The sequence below is a fragment of the Echinops telfairi genome, unplaced genomic scaffold (assembly GCF_000313985.2).
Source record: "Echinops telfairi isolate 266 unplaced genomic scaffold, ASM31398v2 ScPeMD7_2573;HRSCAF=3158, whole genome shotgun sequence".
Taxonomy (NCBI): domain Eukaryota; kingdom Metazoa; phylum Chordata; class Mammalia; order Afrosoricida; family Tenrecidae; genus Echinops; species Echinops telfairi.
In genome coordinates this window covers 10576769-10600630 of record NW_022106471.1, presented here as the reverse complement: position 1 = coordinate 10600630, position 23862 = coordinate 10576769, and the positions used below count along the sequence as shown (strand labels likewise).

At 36.9% G+C, this 23862-nt stretch overlaps 1 protein-coding gene across 1 annotated transcript in view; it reads right to left on the bottom strand.

Moving 5' to 3' along the window:
- Positions 1-23862, bottom strand: part of USP34 (ubiquitin specific peptidase 34) — a 175820-nt gene that overhangs the window by 117036 nt on the left and 34922 nt on the right. The window contains 8 exon segments of the mRNA XM_004710200.3: positions 1266-1379; positions 2217-2371; positions 11484-11566; positions 12688-12783; positions 14906-14995; positions 16360-16487; positions 16582-16697; positions 20059-20273. Coding sequence (XP_004710257.1) covers positions 1266-1379; positions 2217-2371; positions 11484-11566; positions 12688-12783; positions 14906-14995; positions 16360-16487; positions 16582-16697; positions 20059-20273 — 997 coding nt within the window.

The following is a 23862-nucleotide window of genomic DNA, read 5'->3' as shown; positions in this document are numbered from 1 at the left end:
CAAACTTATAAAGAAAAATAGAACAATTGTGAACGGATACTATATAAATCAAAACTATCATTAATCAGTTATAATGGCTTATAAGTCTGTTAAAGACTTCAAGAATAATGCATTAAAAAACAAACCAGAGATCCCAAACTTACTTCCATCAATTTGATTCTCACTTACAGCAACCTTAAAAAAACCACCAAAAGTGGTCAAACGTACTTTCATTCCTCAGAGTTAAGACTACCAATTTTTGAGAGTATTCAGTCAATGAACAGGTCTCACAATGACTCAGAAATCTACATCAGAGAGATGCAGATAAATTCTATTCCAGAATAGGGATTATCTAAAGGTAAGCAGTAGTCCAATTATCCAACAGCATCAACATTTGGATACCAGAAACGACGCCAAAAAATCAGGTTAGAATTAAATCAGTCTGCTCCCTAAAATATCTAGAGCTTTCAGAGGACTAGAAAAACATACCAATGGCCTCTTCTAGATACATTAACAACATACATTAGCACTGACAAGGTTTTCTCTTTGGTAATTAAAGTTAACCGAATTTTTTTTAAATTTTTTAAATCAAGAGAAAGTTTTAAAATAACCTAAGAATAAAATTTATCTTAGTTGATCAACTTAATGCTTGGTAGATTCTGATGGAAGCTTCAAAACGTCTGTGCAAAAATGGAATCAGGAGACGAGAACTTTTCCATTAATTTTTGAAGCCTCGTCAAACATAAGATAGTTAATGGTATTGTTGGGTGCCAATAAGCCAGTTCCAGTTCATAGCCGCCAACTGTCCAACAGAGTCCAGTGGCTGTTCCTGCACCATCTCCACACTTGTTCCCATGCTTGACTTCATTGCTGCAGCACTCATGACTTCATCTAGTTCAGGGGCTGCTTCCCAGTCACAATCATACTTTGTCAATCATCATGTCCTTCATCCAGGAACTGGTGTCCTGATACATGTCCAAAGTTCGTAAAGACAAGTCTTGCTGTCTCACTCTAGGAAGTATGCTGGCTGTACATTGTCCAAGACAAATTTGTATGTTCTTCAGGGAACCCAGGGTATATTTAATATTCTTTACCAACACCAAAATTCAAAGGGCACCAATATATCTTTGTTCTTCTGCATTCAATGTTGAGCTTTTGCAGGCATGAGGTGACTGAGAGTATTGTAGCTTTGGTCAAGGACACATCAGTCCCCCAAATGATAATTCAGCAATCCAATTTGAGCAATAAAGAAAAAAATTCCACAAATGTTCAATCTAAATGCATACCTCAGAGTTTGAACCACCATCATAGGCACTGGTAGCCAATCGAGCCAAATTACAGAGATGCTGAAACAAGTTTAAGCCAGTCATGCTAATTGTTTCAGGCTTTAGCTGAGGCATCTTTAAAAAATAAAACAAAGGTGTTAAGTGTGGTATTTCATAAATTAACAGACTAAATTTTAATCAAAACACTCCAGAAGCAAACATATTGGCTTTTCTAGTCTTAATTTAAAATACTAACATAGGTAGTAATCCAGTGAAAGCATTTATTTAGATGATGATTGAAACCTGTCTGATGTTTTCATTTTAGAGAAGTACATAGAATCACATCAAAGTAATTGAGTAAAAGGATTTTTAATGTATTATGTATATTTTAATAAGCAGTCAAAATGAAAAACTATTGTTTTATTATTGTTGGTTTTTCAACACTAAAATGCGAATAAGTACAAATTATTGAGAAGAAAACTAACTAGTTCACTGTATTACCTAAAACAATTGATATTTGGTAAAGGAAAACATCAACTAGATAGAACATACTTCCTGTCATGCTAACAATTTCTAAAATGCTTTTGTAGGGATCTGGTGACTGTCTCCTGTTTTGAAAACCTGGAGATTATTGTCAAAGATGGAATGAAAGCACAATAAATTAAGTAAAGACAAGCAAGAGAACGGAGCTGTCACATTCCTAGTTTGTGTACCACCCGAATATTAGACCACAAAGAAGTCAGTGACATTATATATTATATATATATATATATACACACACACACACACACACACACACACAAACACATTCTGTACACATGACAGTACTAATTACTATTAATTTAAGTGCTTTAATTCAGAAATAAAACATCCTTGTAAATATAAAAAAGAAAAAGGAACATCAGAGTTCATATTTTTATATATTAAAAAGTAAATAACAAAATGAACAAAACTTTCAAGAAATAAAATTACCTTCTCCAAGAAAAGATGCTTGTAGGTTTCCATTCCCATAGCATGTTGATCTTTACTTCGAACTTGATTTAAAAACCAATGGAGTGCATCATCATAACATTCAGAATCTTCTACTAAGCAATGCCATAAAATGTCGACTTGCTCTAAACTTAGCCCTAAATAAAAATCACAAATTTCACACATCATTAGCCATGTGAAAAGCAATTACATGGCCCCAATTAAGCAAAACTGACCCCCCCTCCCTATAAGTATGTGCTATAGAGAACACGAAACCTACAGGTTGGGGAGAGGGGCTGGCATGCCATGCCCACACACAAGCGAACCAAGAAGGAAAAAAGAGAAAGGCATGGTCTAGACCCCATATATCGGCACATCAAGCCAGGAGGACGAGTTCCATTCACAGAGAGAAATGTAGGGCTGACAACTGCTCAAGACATGTTGTCCCCTCACTGGATCACTCCGTGACAGAGGACAATACTGGGGACCACACAGTAGGGAGTTAGTCCGGTCTAAACCCCCTACATTGGGACGAACCAATAAGGGAACATAACAGATCAGCAATGGGAGCAAAGCCAAGCCACAAAGCCCCTAAAGAGACCCCAAAATAGACTTCAGGCTAGGAGGGGCAGCTCTTGGAATTCCTCCAGGACCAGAGGGGAGATAGTCATAAAGGTCAGCAAACAGACCTGGAATTATGTTTTCTTTTTGCTTGGTCTTGTATTTGCTGGTTTGCCTACTTATAAAATAGGCATGGGAAGCAAGCTTGAGGAGAAAGCAACAGGACCAAAGGGGAACAACTAGGGAATTAAAATCAAGAACAAAGAGGCCATAGAGATCCTGGGGTACTGGAGCAACAGCAGTCCAGCTGAGAGGAATTACTAAGAGGTGGAAGTGGGCGAGTGTGATGGTGGGGCAGGAGGAAGGTAAAAGAAAACAGAGGAAAAGATCTAGGAAGCAAAGCTATATAGATAGAGGTATAAGCTTAAGTGTGTACATATGTAAATACATTAATTCATAAAAATAGAGGTATTAGCCTAGGTACGTGTATTTATATGGAAATACACTGAGGTAGTGGACGGACTTCAGGCTCTGCTCAGATGCCCCCCTCCCCCTCCTCCCCCAATGCAAGAACACTTTGTTCTAAGAAACTGGGATCTGTGATGCTCACCCTCCCAGCACAATCACTGAAAACAAAATGAGTGCATAAGCAAATGTGGTGAAGAAAGCAGATGGTGGCCGGCTATCAAAAGATATAGTGTCTGGGGTCTTAAAGGCTTTTAGTTAAACAAACAGCCATCTAGCTCAGAACCAACAAGCCCACATGCAAGAAGCATACCAGCCTGTACTTGAGCCTTGGTGTCAGCTCCTCATTTTCCCCCTCCCTCCCCACTCCCTCATAACCCTTGATAATTTATAAATTATTATTTTGTCAAAAATAATACACCACAATAATTCAATTCTCATGTATACTGGTTAGGAAAATTTTTAAACATTTCATTACAAATTCCACAAAATTTATGCCTTTTACAATACAGTTAAATGTAACACAAATTATTAAAAACAATTTAAGAGTATCTTATAAGAGCCATTTATATTGACAAGTGAGTCTAAAATATGAATATATCAGTTATTACTGATACCATGACTGTGTAGAGGTAATATCGAAAGTTGAGCAGTTAGTGGCACGGTTCAAGGATTAAGAATAGAGAAGATACCACGTTCACAGCTTATTCTCGATCCATGTTGCTGTTATTAAGTGCCATTGAGTCTGTCCCGACTCATAGGGACCTTACAAAAGAACGAAATACTGACCAGTCCAGCGTCATCCTCTCAATTTTTATGGTGGAGCCCACTGTTGCCACTACTGTGCCAATCTGTCTTGTCAAAGGCTTTCCTCTTTTATGTTGCCTCTCTATTTCACCAAGTATGATGTCCTTTTCCAGATCCACACACTACGTGTGACAAAGTCTTGCCATTCTTGCCTCTAAGGAGTATTCTGACTGTTCTTCCAAACAGATGTGTTTTGTTTTCTGGCAGTACATGGTACTTTCAATATTCTTTGCCAGCATCATAATTCAAACACATCAGCTCTTCGGTCTTCCATATCAATGTCCAACTTTCACATGCATATAAGACAGCTGAAAATACCATGATTTGGCAAGTTGCACCTTAGTCATCAAAATAACATCCTGGCATTCCAACATTCTAAAAGAGGTCCTGGGAAGAAAAATTACCCAACGCAATCCATTGTTTGATCTCGATTGCTACTTCCATGAGCACTGATTGCGGATCCAAGCAAGGAAAAAAAAATCATTGACAACTTCTATCTTTTCTCCATTTATCATGATCCAGTTGTGACGATATGGTCCTCAGGTGGGACATACTGAAGGTCATAGTTTGGCTCTTGTGGACTTGTTTTAATTTTCTTCAGCTTCAGCCTGAACTTACATATAAGCAATTGATGGGTCTTTCTGTTCCATGGTCTTCATTGGGGTTGCTGATAACTGATTTTCTACTGTCTCTTCCCACAGATGTAGTAAATTTCATTCCTCTGCCTTCCATCTGGAGAATTCCACGTGCATAGTCAACTTCTGTGTTGTTGAAAAAAGTGTTTGCTATGAAGAAGTCCTTGGTTTTGCAAAATGTCTATCATGTGATCTCCAGTTTTGTTTCTGTAACTAAGTATTCTGTATTTTCCAACTATGGTTCCTCTTCGCATTCCAAACAGCAAATACCAATGCATTGTAATTGCATGCTTGATCAATTTCAAGACAGAAAATATTGGTAGAATTCAATGTCGTCATCACTAGTTTTTGTAGTTGGTGCATAGATTTGAATAATAGTTGTATTGATTGCACTTTCTTGAATGGGGAAATAGGAGAGAAAGAATCGTATACAGACAGCATTATTCTTCAGGACAGATATTGCAATATTCCTTTGGATGATGAATGCAACACTATTCCTCTTGATTGTGGCATACCCAGCATAGTAAAGCATATGTTTTTCTGAGTCACAAATGGGTAATACCAGGCCAGTAAGCTCACCAACACCTCAAATTTCAATCTTTGTGCATTCCACTTCATTTTTTATTTCCAACCTTTATAGATTCACACTATGTACATTCTACTTTCTGATTAATAGATTTTCACAGCTGTTTCTTCTCATTTTGAGTTGTGTTCCGTAAGCAAATGGCTTTACTCTTCACCGACTTTCATCCATCCCTGTCATTATGGGTGACTCTCCTCTGAGAAAGCAGCTCTTTTGTACTTGTATTCTGAGTGCCTTCTAACTTGAATGGCCCATCTTCTGGACTATCGCTGACAATGTTCAACTTCTATTTAATAGGCTTTCAGTATCTGACAATGTTTTGATGCTATGCATTAAGGTGTTCAGTGGCTGATTTTCTAAAGTGGATAGTTAACTCCCCTTTCGTAGTCTTTTCTTACATTGGGAAGCTCTTCTGAAACCTCTTCACTTTGGGTTAACCTACTGACATTTAAAATACTAGTAACATAGCTTCTAGCATCACAAAGACTCAAGGCACCAACCATAGTACAACAAACTGAGAGACCTAAGTGCTAATAAGCATTACTTTTGTAAATCATGTAAAATAAGATCCTTATGATGAACAAAGTCAAAGGGTACCAACTGCCTGAAGAAGACAAATAGCACAGAAAATACAATTAGCTGTTGTACCAATACAATGAAATAAATAAGTTTCCGTGGTGTTTTCACCCAAGCATTAAAGGAAACTATTGGATGACAGAAGGAAAGAGGCTATTGAGAATCAAAGATAAACCATTTCAGGCAATTACAAGTCTGAATATATACAAAAACTGGTATCCAAAAGGCAGTGGGTGGGGGTGGGGGCAGTGCTGGGGGAGGGGGGTGACAGGGATTTCCAGAGTTTATGCAATGGTTAATGTTATGCTTCAACTTGGCTAGGTCACCATTCTCAATGTCTGGCAGATATTAGTTAATAATTATTCCTCATTTTGTGATGAGATTTGACCTATCAGTTGGCAGTATTACTGTGAAGTTGTGGCCTATATCCAACATACGTGCGTTTCTTGGCAGCGCTGTCTTAAATCCTCTGGCTTCTATTTCTTGGGAAATGAACCAGCAGCCTTCCACCTGACCTAAAGATTTTGGATTCACCACTTCCCGCAAACCCACTAGCTTCATCAACCCCTACACAACCACAAGTCAGGCAAAGTCTGCAGCCTTCCACCTGAACCATGGATTTGGGACTTGCTAGCCTCCACAACTGTTTTCCTTGAAATAATTTCTGTTCGTTTATATAAGTGCTTCACTGGTATTACCGCTCTAGAAAATCCAGACTACAGCAGCTTATGACAGGAGCCAAGAGATTTGGGTAGCCCTGCAGAATCAGAATTAACAAGATATTGTAGAATTATAAGAACCTGATCTTTTTTTAAGTAGATGAGATTCCATAATATGGAGATGTTTACTCAGAAAATACTCACTTAGTGAAGTTAGTCAATCACAAAAGGACAAATATTAAATGAAAGCATTGTTGTAAAAAGGAAAAAAAATCAAAATAAAGGTTCCAGATCAAAAGAAACAGGTTTTGGTGGTTACCGAGAAACGGGGTGGGGAGACAGCTATCAACTCAGCTGAAGGAGAAGACAATCTTCTACAAGAGACAGAAGAGAGGGGGGAAAAGGGTGGTGGCGTGCTAGCTATTCAGAGTTTAAATTTTTTTAAATAATCGAATACGATAGCAGCCCCTCCCCCCATACAAATTTATTTCAGAGGACAGCACTGAAGCTGCAGCTCAGAGAAAGGGACACGTCTGATCAGAACACACAGGAGCAAATGAAGGGGAAGGAAGAGAGAGTGGAGCACATTCTGGTCCACCCATGCTTTGACGATGAGATTCCTGCCCAGAGCAGCCAATCCACACAGAAGACCACATGGCCGGCCCTACTATGAGACACGACATACCTCACTGACCCATAGCCCTACAGTAGACAACACTGGAGACACAGTGTGGGAACTGTGCCCAATCTGATCCCACCACGCCGAGGCAAAACAGTAAGGGCATGCAACAGAGCAAGGGGAGCAAAGCAACGAAGTCCCCAGGAAATACTAAAAACAGACTTTGTGGGCAGGGCTTGGGACCCCATTCAAACTGGACTGGAAAACACTCCTAAAGGCCAACAAACAGTCCTTGAACTAACGACAAGCTTTTTGTTGTTGTTGTATTATGGGCTTTTTGTTTTCTTTTGTTTTCTGTCATTGGCTTTTTGTTGTTATTGTTTTGTTTTCTTTTGGTGCTTGGTTTTGCTCTGTCTTGTTTTTGTGCATGTTATTATCTCTGCAGGTCTGTCTAAATAAGATAGGCTGAATGAACAATCTGGAGGAGAAAACAACGGGACCGACAGTTCTAGGGGGACATGGGAGAAGGGGAGCTAGGGGGGAAGGAAGTGGTGGTAACAAACCCAGGGACAAGTGATCCAAATTGGTGGTGATGAGGGTTTTAGGAGGCCTGGAAGGGCGTGATCAAGGGTAATGTAACTGAGAGGAATTACTGGAAGCCAAATGAAGGCTGAGCATGATAGTGGGACCAGAGGAAAGTAAAAGGAAAGAGAGGAAAGATATAGGAGGCAAATGGCATATGTGCATATATTTGTAGGATTAGTATTAAGATAGCAAATGGACATTGGGCCGCCACTCAAGTACTCACTCAATGCAACAATACTTCATTCTATTAACATGGAATTCCATGATGCTCACCTTCCCAACACAATCACTGAAGGCAAATGGATGCATATGCAAATGTGGTGAAAAAAGCTGATGGTGCCCAGCTATCAAAAAATATAGCGTCTGGGGTCTTAAAAGCTTGAAGGTAAACAAGCAGCCATCTACCTCAGAAGCAAAAGCCCACACAGAAGAAACATACCAGCCTGTGTGATCACAAGGTCTCAGTGGGATCAGGTATCAGGCATCAAAGAACAAAAAATCTTAACATTGTGAATGAGGGGGAGTGCGGAGTGGGGACCCAAAGCCCATCTGTAGGTAACTGGACATCCCCTTCCAGAAGGGTCGTGGGGAGGGATGAGACAGTCAGGGTGCAGTGTAGCAAAGATGAAACAAACAACTTTCCTCTAGTACCTAAATGCTTTTCCCCTTACCCCCCAACCCCAACTATCATGATCCCAATTCTACCTTACAAATCTGGCCACACCAGAGGATGTACACTAGTACAGATAGGAACTGGAAACACAGGGAATCCAGGGAGGATGAGCCCTTCAGAACCAGTGGTGAGAGTGCCGATACCGGGAGGGTGGAGGAAGGGTGTGGTGGAAAGGGGGGACCGATTACTGGGACCTACATGTGACCTCCTCCCTGGAGAACGGACAACAGAAAAGAGGGTGAAGGGAGACGTCGGACAGCATACGATATGACAAAATAACGTATAAATTATCAAGGGTTCATGAGGGAAGGGGAAACAGGGACAAAGGGGGTAAAAATGAGGAGCTGATGCCAGGGGCTTACGTGGAGAGCAAATGTTTTGAGAATGATGAGGGTAACAAAATGTACAAATGTGCTTTATACAATTGATGTATGTATGGATTGTGATAAGAGTTGTATGAGCCCCCAATAAAATGATTGAAAAAATAAACAAATCTGGTTTCACTTACAAAAAAATTATCAAATACAACGATCTGAAATGTAAACCTTCACCTAATCCCAAGAAATTGTTTTTTTTAAATGGAACTATTCGATTAGTAGCACTTAGCTATCTAAAGAGCTTCTTCAGTAAAAGTATACTAGTAGTATCTCTCAAAGCAGTATGTAAATCAGGTGTTTAATTTGTGCTACTGAGTCAACATAAATACTATACCAAAACCACCTTTAGAGTATATTATAGCTTAAACACATTAAGTAATTAAGAAAATAGGGATGCTTTCTACTCCCATTAAGAGCCCTAGAAACCCATAGGGCCAGTTCTATCCAGTCCTAGAGGGTAGCTATGAGTTGGAATAGACTGACGGCAGTGAATTGGGAGTTTTGTATGATAAACTGGAGCCTGATGATGTAGTGGGTTATAAGTTTGGGCTGGTAATCAGAAGGTCAGCAGTTTGAAATCACCAGCTGCTCTGAGGGAAAAAGACAAAGTTTTCTACTCCTGTAATAATCTATAGTCTCAGAAATCTACAGGGCCAGTTCTGCTCTGTACTATAAGGTCATTATAGGTCAGACTAGATTCAATAGCATTAAACTTTTTTGTGAGTTTTGTTGTTGTTACGTCATAAAATAGAAAACCTGACGGTCAATTCATAAATAGTACAGCCTAGGAAACCTTATTGGACAGTTTCACTCAATCATATTGTTTACTGTGTGTTGGAATTGACTCAGTAGTACACAACAATACATGAGTGTATTAATACAAGGCCGAATCATCAATTAACCTTCAAAGTGAAAAGCATCCGCTTTTGTTATTGCTTTCCACTTTTAAAAGACAATCTAAACCAAACTCGTCACCATTGAGCCAATTCCAACTCATAGCAACGCGACAGACAGGGTAGAACGAAAACCACCCCTATGAATTTCTGAGACCGCAACTCTTTATAGTTGAAAGACATCTGTGGATTGAAAATTCGTATTAATCAATTAGATACAATTACATACAACTTTGAGGTGACCATATTATAGTCTACAGAAACTGTGCCAGTTAGAACTGTAACTGTGAGGTAGGAGAAATAACATTTTCAATTTATTCCATCTGGAAAGTAGATACCATGGACAAATACACAAAGAAGCTACAATGTTAAAATGAACAAAAAATTTAACAGTCATGAAAAATTATTTATGCTACCATTATTTGATTTGGTTTGACTTCACCCAAATAAGATCAGTTTTTTAAAAAAGATTTTTAAAATACACTTACTGTATTTTATCAGTCATTAATATTTATAGTACACGACTAAACATGAAACATGGTTAGTCAAAATCAGATCATTTACTTTTGTAATCTATACCTATGACGATGCTAGTGGTACACGGTCATACCAACAACCTGAATTTGAAAAAGAAATGACCGGATTACATAAGATAAACATTTGGTGAATCCTAAGCATAGATACGGACTTGAAACTGACATGATACCTCACTGCCAGCAAAATACACACCAGATTAACTCAACACCCTTCTCTAAGCAAGGAGTTTGTTTGCTACGGACACACAGATCGGGAACGGAAAGCTGATACAATCTGCCTAGGAAAAGAAAAGGAACTTGGGCCAACAAAAATCAAACCTCCTCTCTCTTATGAGCACATCTATCAAGTGGATCGGGAACGGAAAGCTGATACAATCTGCCTAGGAAAAGAAAAGGAACTTGGGCCAACAAAAATCAAACCTCCTCTCTCTTATGAGCACATCTATCAAGTGGACTTGACAATTTAGACTCAAACTCCATACTAGACCAAACCCTCCCCAAACACATGCATGCACGCTCACACATGCACAGATGAATCCTTAATGAAATAGTGAGACCATGCTTGAGACCACGCTTCATAATGTCTTTTATCAGCTCAGATGCCAAAATACTTTGAAAAAGAGTATCAGTGTTTAATTCTGTAATACACACATACTTAACAACAGAACCGAACAACAACTCAGATATGATAATCGTTATCTCTAACCAAAGTTAATGTTAATATGCAGTAATAAAAGATGAAGATGTGGTGGCCCTAAACTGATATGAATTCTTAACTCAAATAGTTTGTTTCTAAAATAAACCCTTTACTCATTGAGAAACTGCTGTTTTCAAAGACTGAAGCAAGAATAGTTCAGGGTCATACTCCTATTGCCATACCACTCAGTAGTTGAAGCTTAGCAAAAAGATGCTGCGAATGAAATTTCTTCTATTAAAAATAACTCAGTCCCATCTTGTCAATTCTGATTCTTTGTGACCTTAGGGCAGAGCAAAACTGTCCTTTTACAGGTTTCTGAAACTGTAAATCTAATTTACAGAAGTAGAAAGTTTCATCTTTCTCCATCTATTAGAAAAGGTCCCATCTATTATAAAAGAACTTTGTCCAAGAAAATTATTTAAAATATAAACAGACATCTCAGTTTTCAAAAACATTTTATTAGGCATTGCAAATGTTCAAGTGATTTATAAATGTATTGCAAATGATTTAATTACCAAAGAAACCTAATGGCACAAGCAAATTTGACAGGGCTCTTCCAAAAGGTGATACAAAATTTAAAATATAGTGAATTAAATAAACTTACTAAAATGATCAGGTGATCCCAGAGTTGAAAACACACAAGTCAAGAACTGAAGGCGAACTTGAACTTCAGCACTATGGCTATACCTATGTAGTGAAAAGCCATGAAATAATTTACAGATATTTCTTTTAATGATCTTTAAAGATTTAATGGCCTTAAATTTAACTTATAGCATTTCAGTAAACTTGGACTTTAATAATTCATTGTTAAGTATTTTAATATATGACTCTGATTACATGAAAACATGTTTACAGTCAATTACTATGTTTGAGATTTATCTCATTTCATGTATTTAAAAAATTTTGAAATTACAAATATTATTTTCAAATTATGAGAACATAAATAACTACAGTGGAGAAAAGAGGTCACTTTCAAAATATGTAATATACATGTACACTGTTAAAAATACAATTTTATCTAAAAAATTGTTTCACTTCCCCATTTCTATAATGATAATACTGCACTCATCAAAAATAAACACTAATACCATTGACATGAAGCTTGTTCATAAAGAATTTAAAATACAAATCTTGCATTTTAAAAATACTACTTCAAGTGAACTAATTACAGTTCATCTGCACGAAATTGGCTGGGTAGAATTAAGAATTGGCTTGGAGAATTGCTAAGTGGGTGCTTTCACATGGTTTCCCCTTTACTTGCATGAATCCAGCAACAAGAAGCTTCAGACCACTTACTACTAGTCATTTCCACCAATTCTCACCCACTGGCATGTGAACTTATGCAGGCAATATTTTAATGAGAAAATAGTAGTTTTTAAGTCTTCAGCATAATTCAACTTTTTAACCCTAGTATCCAAGAAAAATAATAAAGTAAAATATCAATCCTCTGTAAGTTAAATATATTTATTTGAAAACAATATTTACAAATTAAGGAATCAAAAGTCTTATATATCAGAGTAAGAGAATGGTTAATTTCTAGAAAAAATATTTACCTTTGGGACCTCAAAGTAATAGATTTGAACAGAACTGAAGAGTAAAGGCTACCCATCCTCAAAATGCTATATAACCAGTAAGTAACTTCATAAAAATATTTCAACTTAGAAAAAATTCTGCCAGCCTCTTAAAATTTCTTTAACTAAAATACTCTGATCAGTTTTTTTACTACCTAGTAGAAACATAGGAAAGTTATCTTTGCAAAGAGGATCCACACTTTAACCTATCTTAACACAGTTGAGAGAAGTACTTACAGTGCATGCTTTTGTCTTCCCTCTCGTACAGATTGAATGTAATATACCAAATTGTCAAAGAAAAGTTTCATCATGTTCAGTTCTTTTTCTGCCCACCTGCCCAATGAAAAGAAAAAATAATGTTTTAGGAGACAGGGTGAGAGAATAAATCTATGCTGAGTCAATATATCTATGGATCTGGAAAATTCTCAAATGGAGAGTTTTAAAATGATTAAAGTATACAAGTTCTCATTATATGTCAGTGATAAAAAGACATGCCCATATTCCTTAATTTTTAAAAAGTTCTATTGAGCTATAATTAACATATCAGGTAATTCAGTAGTCCAATCATATCAAGAAGGGTTTGTGCAATCATCACCCCAATCAACTTTGGAACCTTTTATTCCTTCATGTGTACCCATTGGTATTGTGTTCCTTAATTTTTATGAATTTAAAGTATCGTTGCTTTGTATTGCAAAATACCCAATACCTGGGTGAGGGTTTAACAAGGTGTTAATTAAAAATGATTCGTATTTGTTAATACAAAAAATATTATCATAAACACGTAAGACAATGGCTATTTGGCTTGGCTGTTATGAAATATGAATTTTCTAAATGAAGTGTGGGGGTGTCAATTTCTAGCCTTTTTGGGGGGGGGGGGTGTAAAAAACAATGACCTTTAAGCAGGTTCAAAATTAAATGAATCCAAAAAAACAAATTAAAAACCTCACTGTCATTGAAAATAAATAAATAAACGAATCAAAGAAATACCCAGGCATTTTAAGTTCCAAATAATCTTTTACTGCATTGCAATTAGTAGTTCGGCCATTAAAAAAAATCATGGAATGAGGACTTACACTATTTTATTTAGACGACACTCAATGTTACAGCCCACTTTCTTTTTAGCATTTCAGGGACCTTCTTTCTACTAACAGAATTTTGTCTCTAGATTCATATCATTATTCTTAATCAAAGAAATGTTTCTAAAACAGTAATTGGAAGTTCAGGTTAAACATTTGCACTTTAGTAGAGGCAACAAACAGCATGGAATGCAACAGCTCAGAAAACCTAACTTAATCCTAACTGGAACTGTAGTGCAGATACCATAGAATTTTTTCAATGGGATCATCTTGAAGGTAAACAAGTACTCCTATGATAAAATCTAAGTTAAGTAAAAGTCATCTCCTCTGACTGAAGCAAAAATGACTGCCATAAGCTGAAGTTTCCTTAAAATGTCTTAAGTCTTTCCCATCTAAAAGCATATTCATCGGGTTCATTCTGACTCACAGCAACCACAGAGGACAGAGTAGACATTGTCTCTGTGGGTTTCTGAGGCTGTAACAACAGTAGAAAGCCTCTTTTTTTCTCCTGAAGAGCAGCTGTTGGTTTCAAACTGCTGACCTCTCAATTAGCAGCCCTACACACTACCCACTACACCACCAGGGCTGCATAAAGCAAGCAAATTTTCCTAGACTAATGGTTTGTGAAAGCCAACTTTTTATAAAACATTATAACAATATTTTATCAAGTTTAGATTCAGGTAGTGCATTAAATGAATTTTCGAACTACAGAGAACAAGAAAGTTAGATTCTCCACAATATTGATGCTATAGCCCCAAAAGGCAAGGATAGTGCCTGGTCTTGGCACAAGGGACTCCATTTTGAATCCGGCACCTTCTTGGTTCTCAGAACTCACCTCTCATGGGCCTCCCTCACATCGGCCTCCCCTCCCCTCGCTGAAAACCAGATATCCCCGAGAAAGAATGTTCTTTGAAGATGTTTACTTCACCTACCCCGGTACCTATAGATAAGATTAACGACCACTTCCCTGCATCCCTTGAAGATGTGTTTATTCCACCCATCCCGGACCTATAGATAAAATTAATGAGCGCTTCCCTTTGAAGTCCCTGTGTGCAGCTGTGCCTGCCACCAGGGGATATAAAAATGCAGCCAGAAATTCCCCTCGCGCGGTTTCATTAGCTCAATACGTGAGTTATTGAACCCGTCCGCAAGCTTCTCAATAAAGCCTGCTTCTAAAACTTTACCAATTGGATCTTTAACTCCGCTTCGCGCCCCAAAAACCCTTACAGATAGTATGGTAAGAAATCAAAGAAAACACACCATGTGACACTCAATTTTTGTAGTACAGAGTAAAACTTGGTAAACAATTGATTGTGTAAAATTTTAAATTGACAGGTATAATTTGCAAAGTTGTTAAAGAAAAAACTTCATTTACTTACATTGTAATCCAATGTGTATCATAACTGCTCCCAAATTGCTGAAAAGTACCAAACAGTTTTGGAAGAAGGCGAAGTGAAATTACTACTGATCTGTAATATAAAAACAGGTACTTGTAAAATAAGATAACTTTAGCTACATTCAATGATTCTAGTTTTTAAAACTCAGACATTTAATCTCCTAACTGCAACGAAATTTATTGGACTTTTACATTTATCATCCTTATACAATTATTTTTAACTTTTCATCACAAGTGTACATTTATTCTAAGTTTTGGGGTAAGAAACACAACTTTAAAATTTCAAATCCAAGGCCTTCAAAGGAAAATACACTATATTTGCTCTCACAAAGTTAAACTGATGTGGGGAGGAGTAGGGCACACCACACAGGGTTCTGTTGTCTATTAAAGTACTTTGGATTTTATTCAGAAACAGAAAATTCTTTTCTCTCAAACTTTCCCATTTTGGTACTCACCACTGATTTCTGGTATCCCTAGTACTTTCCCTCAAAGGAGTAGGTAATTTGGCAGACTGACGGGTAACTACACGTGTGAGTAGGCCACCAGCATTTTTCTCGTTTTGAAAATTATAGTACATTTTTACCAAGCTCACAATACTTGCCCTCATGAGGGATCACTAACGATATGGGTGCTATAACAAAGTATGGTGAAGAAATCAGATGGTGCCACGCTATCAGAAAGAATAGTATCTGAGATCTTAAAGTCATGTCTCAAAGTAAGTAACCATCTAAATGACAAGTCAGATCAGGCAAGTACACATGAATGAAGTACACCAGCCTATGTGATCCAAGCACTGTAAATAAAAAAACTCAAACCCAGAGGAGGTAATGGTACCAGAGCCTAAATTCTGAACACCCGGTTTGAAGAATGTTATGAATGATAGTGGAAGCTCAAAATCCATTTGCAGGGTCCACACTTGGATTGAGTTTTCCATTCACTATAGCTTAGGAATGTGAATAGCCTTAATATTAGACAAAGTAAATAGTTAAACAGGAATGTAATGCCGTATCATTCAATCTCCCTTTTAGCTCATTTTGAAATTATTTGTTTTTTTAACTATCTGACCTTTCAGTTAGTAGCTAAGTGCTTTCAACCAATGCACAACACTCAGGCACCGCCATTGAGAAACACTGGTTTATAAAATTTTTTTTTTAATTCTCTTTTCCAGTAAGCCTTTGCTCTGAAACAGTTCCAAAACATTTCACGGTGATTTGAGAACAAAAGAACCTTTGTTTCTATTAGAGAGAGATTAATCAACCAAGCAGAAAACAGCAAGACCAAGTAGCAAAACATCAACCTGTGTAGGAAAAGTCCTTAAACCTCATAATATAAAAGTCATAGTGCCTGGTACATTACATGATATGAAACTGCCAGTCAATAAGACCACACAAAAAGAATATTGATTATTGCACGAATAATTTTTAAATTTCTATTTACCTGTTGTTTCCTAAATTTTCAAGGCAACCTTCAATGAATCTCATTCGAATCTGCCTATCCGTAAACCAACATACTAAGGAACAGAGGAGTTTCTCTGCTTCGTTTATCAATCCTTCAGAAAGATTAACCTACAAAACACACGCAAACATTAAAAAGTTACTGTTTAGTCAGGGTGGATTTTACAGTGATCATGTCATCTTTTGGCTCCATTAAATAACTTACTGCATCATCATCTTGGACTATATCCCACAATAAAGTGTTTCCTTTCTTGCAAACATTATCCAAATTAATGTCTGTCACAGCATTACTGTTGAATTGGTGTTTGTGAACTGCTGGTCCTAAAAGAGTAAAAGATATTATACTATATACAGGATGATAGCTGTAAAGTGAATTAGATCATTTGTAAAGCTAACAAATCCAAAAATAGTAACCAGGATAACCAGATCACATAAATGCAACAAATCAGAGACATACTTGTTTGAATGACAAAAAACCATGCTCCTCAGTGAGGTAAAATTAAAGGGAAATAAGGGTACTGTTCCATCTTTTTCATGATTCAAAATAAATATTAAAGTTCTCGTGTCTACAGAACTGCATACAAATTATTTGAAGCCTAAATGAAGCATAGAAGTAATTATTTAACCTGAGTTTTCCCCTATATTATTTTCTGAATGATCTTTTACAATTCTTACATTAAAAACAAACCAAAGACCAAACAAACTATCCATTATAAAATTTTACTCAGAACACTAAGTGTCGGGTAAAATGTACCCTAATTAGTTCCTTGATAGTAACCTAAAATATTGTTTTTATTTTAACAGATTTACTATAGAATTCACCTACCGAATTGTGCACAATGATATTAAATTTATAAGTGTGCCTCTAAAACCACAATAATGTTAGAGCGCATTTGCATCAACCCAAAAACGTTCTTTGTGCCTAGTTAGTCCCATTGTATTTTCCAGCCCTACTGTTTTTGGTTCCATATAGTTGATGATTTTAGAAATCTCGGGGAAATGACTCAGACAAAATACAACCTTTGATGTCTTGTTTCCTAAACATATTTCTTGAGATCTATACATGTTGACACATTTATCAGTAGTGTTCCTTTAATTATGGAGTAATAGTCCACTACATGGAAATATCATGTTCTGATTATATACTTACAAACTGAAGAACATTTTGTATCCCCAGTGTTTAGCTATTATGAGTAATGCTGCTAGGAATATTTGAACAAGTCTTTGTATGGATATGTGCTCTCTTTTCTCCTGGGTAGATAAATACCTAAGAGTGAAAGGAGTGGAATGCCTGTGTCATATGTTAACTGTATGTTTAACATTTTACAAAACTGCCAAATTGTTTTCCAAAGTGGTTGTAACCATTTGGAATACCAATTCCAATTATTTCACAACCTTATCAATATTTGGGGTAAAGCCATTCTTCATTCTAGACATTGTAATAGATATGTAAAGCATTAACACTACTGTTTTCAATTAGCATTTCCCTCATTACTGATAATGTGGAGCATCTTTTCTTGTGTTCATTAGTCATTTGTCTTTCTTTTTTTTTTTTAAGTGAAATAATCACTTGTCGCTTTTTAATTTGGTTGTCTGGCTTACTGTTGAGTGCTAAAATTCTGAAGATACATGAATTGCAAATATATGCTTTGTCTGTTGATTTGTCCTTTTTTAGTGTTTAATTTTTTTTAATTGTTACTGAAGCACAATGTACACAATCAGCATACAAAACACTTCTATTACACCCCCGCAATGACCCTTTGCAATCAATGTGCAATGCCAAACCTGACAAAATTTGGTTTAAGACTTGAATCATTAACGATCACGTTAGCCTAATCTAAAGCTGAACATAAATGGAGTCATAGCGTGTACTCTTCTATCTCTTGCTTTGGCTCACAGTGATTGTTCATCCATGGGCAGCATCATCTGCGTTCTTTCTTTTTACTGGTGAGGAGCATTCCACTATGCTGACAAACCACAATTTATTACTACTCAGTTATGTCCAGTTTGAGGGTATTATAAATAACTTAAATATGAATATTTGTGCATAAATCCTGTTATAGACATATGATTTCATTTCTCAAGTAAATACCTAAGGCAGGAATTGGTGAGTAATGAGGTAGTTATATGTTTGACTTCATGAGAAATTGGTGAAGAGTCTTTCTTCCAAAGGGGTTGGCCTATATTAGACTCTTCACCAGCAACGTTATCAGAGGGCCAGTTTTCTACAGCCTTAGCAATACTTATTATCCGTCTTTAAATTTTACCCATCCCAGTAGCTGTATAATGCATCTTACTGTGGTCTTAATTAGCACTTGCTAAACAATTAAGGGCTTGCGCATCTTTTCATATTTATTGATCATTCCCAATTTTTCTTTAGTGAAATACCTTGTCAAACTTTCCCATTTTTAGCTGAATTATATGTCTTACTATGTTAGGAAAGTTGTATTAATACTAAATAATTTTTCCACAACGTAGATTTGGAAGGCATTAATACAGTAAAAATGGTTTTAACACTGAATAAATAAAACATTTGAGTAAAAGAAGATGGGTAACAACTTTAAGGCAAAAAAATAGAAATAAATAAAAAGGTGTTTAAAAAAAAAAGAAATACAGTATCAAGTTCAATTTGATGACCTCAATCCTAACCTCATCATGTCCCTAATAACTACAAAAAAAGGAAAGATTTTTTTTTTTAAAGTCAGGATAACTTTATCTAGAATAACTTGTAACATTTGAAATTAGTAAATTGTGGGGCAAGTTGTGGGGCAAGTACAAAGTTGTTCCCCACATCTGGTCATGTCCTTTAGGCACTAATAGGTACTAATATTGTTCTTTCTAAAATTTTCTCCTTTTGTCTTGACTTTTGCCTTCACTGTCTTAACTCCCTTCTCTCTTAGCTGCTTTTTAACCTGCACTGCCCTGTATTCTTCCAAGGCTGAGCATGCCCTATTAAATTTTGTAGATTACTTCAGATTGATTAGAACAGTCATTCTTACAAGAGTTTCACCAGCCCAAATGAAAACACCATTCCTTTTAATCAGTCACTCCGTCCCATCACACTGACCTCATTAAACATACAAAACCATCCATCCACCTTCACGCTCTTTAAATTTGTCTATCGAGACATTTCATATATATATATAGAAGCACAGTCTATTTCTTGTGCTGTTCTATTATGTTTAAGTCCTAAGATTTCTGAACATACCATCAAATACAGCCATATCCAAAACCAAACCTATTCTCTCCAAAACACGTATCTGTAATTTCTTCTCATATTTTATATAGCTCTATTTCTAGCTGACCAGCTTCTCAATAAAGCTGCATGCAATTTTCATGTATATTCAAGGTAGAAATATTTTTTATTCCATTCCCTTGGAAAGCAAACTACCATATGAAAGTTATTTGGGCAAGAACATTTTTTCATAAAACTAGTAATTCCTCTAGACAAATTGTTTTGAAGACAGTAAAGGAGCCCTGGTGGTTATGTTCTGGGCTACAACCTGAAAGGTCAGCTGTTCAAACCACACTCTAAGGAGAAAGGCGGGGCTTGCTACTCCTGTATACAGTTATTTCTCAGAAATTTGTAAGGGGCAGTTCTAACCTGTTCACTATGAATTGCTCTTGACTCAACTACAGTGAGTTGAGTTGAACAATACATTTGACAAACCAAAGACTTTACCTTGACTAAGATGTTCATGATAAATAGATGCTAAATTGGGCAGGTGCTGTTGGAGATGAGATGTTAGCTCTGCATGTGAATTAATCTGAACTAGTTCCTCTTCACATCCAGACTCTTCACCATCAAAATCAGCCATATTTTTTTCTGATTTTGCACTGACCTGGGAGCTACTACAACTCACATCGTCTGCACTTAGCATATCATCAACCATATGCCTGTAACAAAGAAATTAATACAAAGTTAGCATTTTCAAACTTAAACACACCCTGTGAATCAAAAATAAGTTTTTCTTAAAATATTTGGCACAAGTTACAACACACTCAAGACAAATGTTTAATATGGAATTTTTAAAATACGTAATGCTGAGAACTGTACAATTATGAAAAGGTCCATCAGTGAGAACCATTTATTTTTACAATAGACACATACCATCGAGCCCATTGACACACAACTCTCAAACAACTTCACAAAAATAATTTGACAGATAAGTAATGTTTACCTTTAAAAATAATTCTATAAATTCAAAAGTCACAGTGTGAAGCCATAAAATTTGTTTTGCTTTACTCATATAGCTACAGAATCAAATTAAATACTTCCCAAGAAATGAGTTCTACTATGGGTTAGTTCTTAATCAACTTTAACAACTCTAGTTAACAATCTTAATATAGTTAATATAACCTAGGAACTTTGCATACAATAAAGGATACCCAAACAAAAAAGAGTAATGCTGCAAAATCATACAAAGAATTATTAACACTAGGTTTACGGATGCTTCATTTCAATTTTTGCACGAAAATTATAGACACCATTTATATTTACCGCCTATCATTTATGCTGACTTATGTCCATTTAACAAGACAAATATATATCCAATCTCATTTTTCCTAAACCTTCTAATCTCAAAATTTGCTCTGGGGTATACATAAATCTATGGACACACAGCAATTTGACGCAAACAGAAATTGAGTATTAATTCCAGTAAATCGGTTTCATTCATGACAGCATGACTTCAGTAATAAACATAAACTTGGTCAAAGAATTCTTAGAAAGTAAACATCAGATGCAAAGACAAACATTGCAGCAATCGGGGGTTGTCAGACTGAATGACCCAAGAACCTTTACAGTAAGTCAAACCCAGTATCTCAAATGTATACTGTTTAAATATTATACATTTTATATATAGGATCACATTTGCTTTTGTAAGTTAATAGTGTAGTTTTAGGGGATTTTTTGAAGTTGTTTTTTAAAAGAAAATGTGCGGTTTCATTCATGTGTCAAACTTATGTCCGTAGAGATAGGTATATAAGAAATGTCCCAATGTAACAACGATGAAAAATACAACTTTCCTCTACTTCCTAAATGTTTCCTCCCCGCTCCCACTACCATGACTCGAATTCGATCTTGCAAGTCTGGCTAGACCAGAGGATGTACACTGGTACAGATAGGAACTGGAAATACAGGGAATCCAGGGCGGATGAGCCCTACAGGACCAGTGGTGTGAGTGGCGAAGCAGGGAGGGTAGAGGGAGAGTGGGTAGGAAAGAGGGAACCGATTACGAGGAACCAAATGTGACCTCCTCCCTGGGGGACAGACAACAGAAAAGTGGGGGAAGGGAGACGTCGGACAGGGCAAGATATGGCAAAATACCAATTTATAAACTGGGCTCATGAGGGAGTGGAGCAGGGAGGGAGGGGAAAAATGAGGACCAAATGCCGGGGGTTTAAGTGGAGAGAAAATGTTTTGAGAATGATGAGGGCAATGAATGTACAAATGTGCTTTACACAATTGATGTGTGTCTGGATTGTGATAAGAGTTGTATGAGCCTCTAATAAAATGATTTTAAAAAAAGAAATGTCCATAAACATTGACAAAAATATTAAAATGTTAAGTTACTATTCCTTGACAAGCCCTCCATCTAAGTTTACAAACTTGTAAAAGCAGTCTTGCGGACCTCCCACCCCCAGGGAAAAAAAAAAAAGAAAAAACAGTAATTCTCACATCTTTAAGGAGGTAATCAAAGAAGCCCTGGTGGCGTAGTAGTTACTCACTGGGCTGTGCTCCCAAAGATCAGCAATGAAAAACCACCAGCCAGAGCACAAGAAAGACAAGGCTTTTGACTCCCATGAAGAGTTACCGTTTCAGAAACTCACAGGGGCAGTTCTGTTTGATTTCCTACATGGTCACTATGAATCAGCATCGACTTGGTGGCAGTGAGCTTTGAGTCTTCCTTCAGGGAATGTGATGTGTTATTTGCAAATATCCTCCGTTTTGGAGATTAAAAGGGGCAAGATCAAGGTTGTAGGGTGGTTTGGGTTAAGGTTTCAGAATGCAATTCTCTTAGGACAGCCCCTTTCACTCTTACAGAACGACCAAGTACACTGTCATGAGAAAAAAATATTACTTGACACAACTTTCCTGACCTCTTTCACACCAATGCAGTTTTCTACTTTCTAAGGCACCTTCCTAATAAGCCCCATGATTGTCCTGTATCCTTATCAGCATATCTATCAAGATTCCTTTAGAATCCCCCAAGCATTTAGGAAGACCTTCTGAGCTGACCTCTCTGCCTTGAGTATAACTGGCCCAGAAGATCCCCATTCGTTGTAGGCACCCTAAAAAGACTAAGACATGTGGATTAACAGAGGGTTCTCTTCAGAGTTAGACTCATCAGAAAGACATGTTTAAAAGCATTTTGTTTATAATTAGCATTTATCAACTAAAGCCCAATAGCAATATTTTTTGCTATTTTTGTTCAATGATGGCAAGACAAACAATAACAAAGTTTAGGGCTGATTCAATGATGGCAAGACAAACAATAACAAAGTTTAGGGCTGATTCACAAATAATACTACATTAGAAATTATGAATAATGGTAAGAGCCAAGATAAAATATTAACTCTTTCATGATTTAATTACTTTTTGCTTTAAATTTATGTTTAACTATTTGTTTTCAGTAATGGAAAACATTTTGAATGAAATGGGAGGACAATTAGATACTGATACAATTAGTGAGGCACATATACCGCTCACCGCCAACAGGCTGGGACTGGTTGATAGGGCCTCTTCCCTATCTCCCCTTCCCACCCACCTCTAGATTCAGAAGTATTCAGACTCTCACCAGATGGCAGCACACACTAAAAATGGGATCAAGAGCTTACCCCTAAATCCAGCAGTGGAAACTGCAGGTGGGTACTGTATGTCCCAGAGGTCATGTAAGAATTAATTCATTAAGTCTTGTGAGGTATAAGCTGGTTATGTGATTTTAGGATTCAAAGAGATTTACAATGTGCAAAAAGGAATATATTCTGCCTCAGTTTTGTAATCTAATATTTTGTCCTCATTATTAGCTGTGCTGGGGAAAACACAAATGTTTGTATCTCTAAATTCAGACTTTAAACCAACAGTTCTTGATAAAGCGCGATTTTGTTCTCAGAAAATGTAGGGTGGGGGGTATTATCTCTTTGCATCTGAAAATAGCAACTAGGGATATGCTGCTAAACTTGAAACAATGCACAGGGCAGTATCCAAATTGCTGCAAAGTCACAACCAAGATGATTTCTCCCAAAATGTCAATAATGCACAGGCTGAGAAACCCTCCAAGGTTAGTAGCAAAAACTGCCCCTCCCCCGAGAAGAATTTACTTCAAAGGATGGCACTGAATCTGCAGCTTCGGGAGAAGGATATATCTGACCAGAGCACACAGGAGCAGATGACGGGGGAGGAAGAGAGACTGGAGCACATCCTGGCCCACTAGGCCTTGAGGACGATGACCCCAAATAGAGCAGCCAGTCCACAGAGAGGACC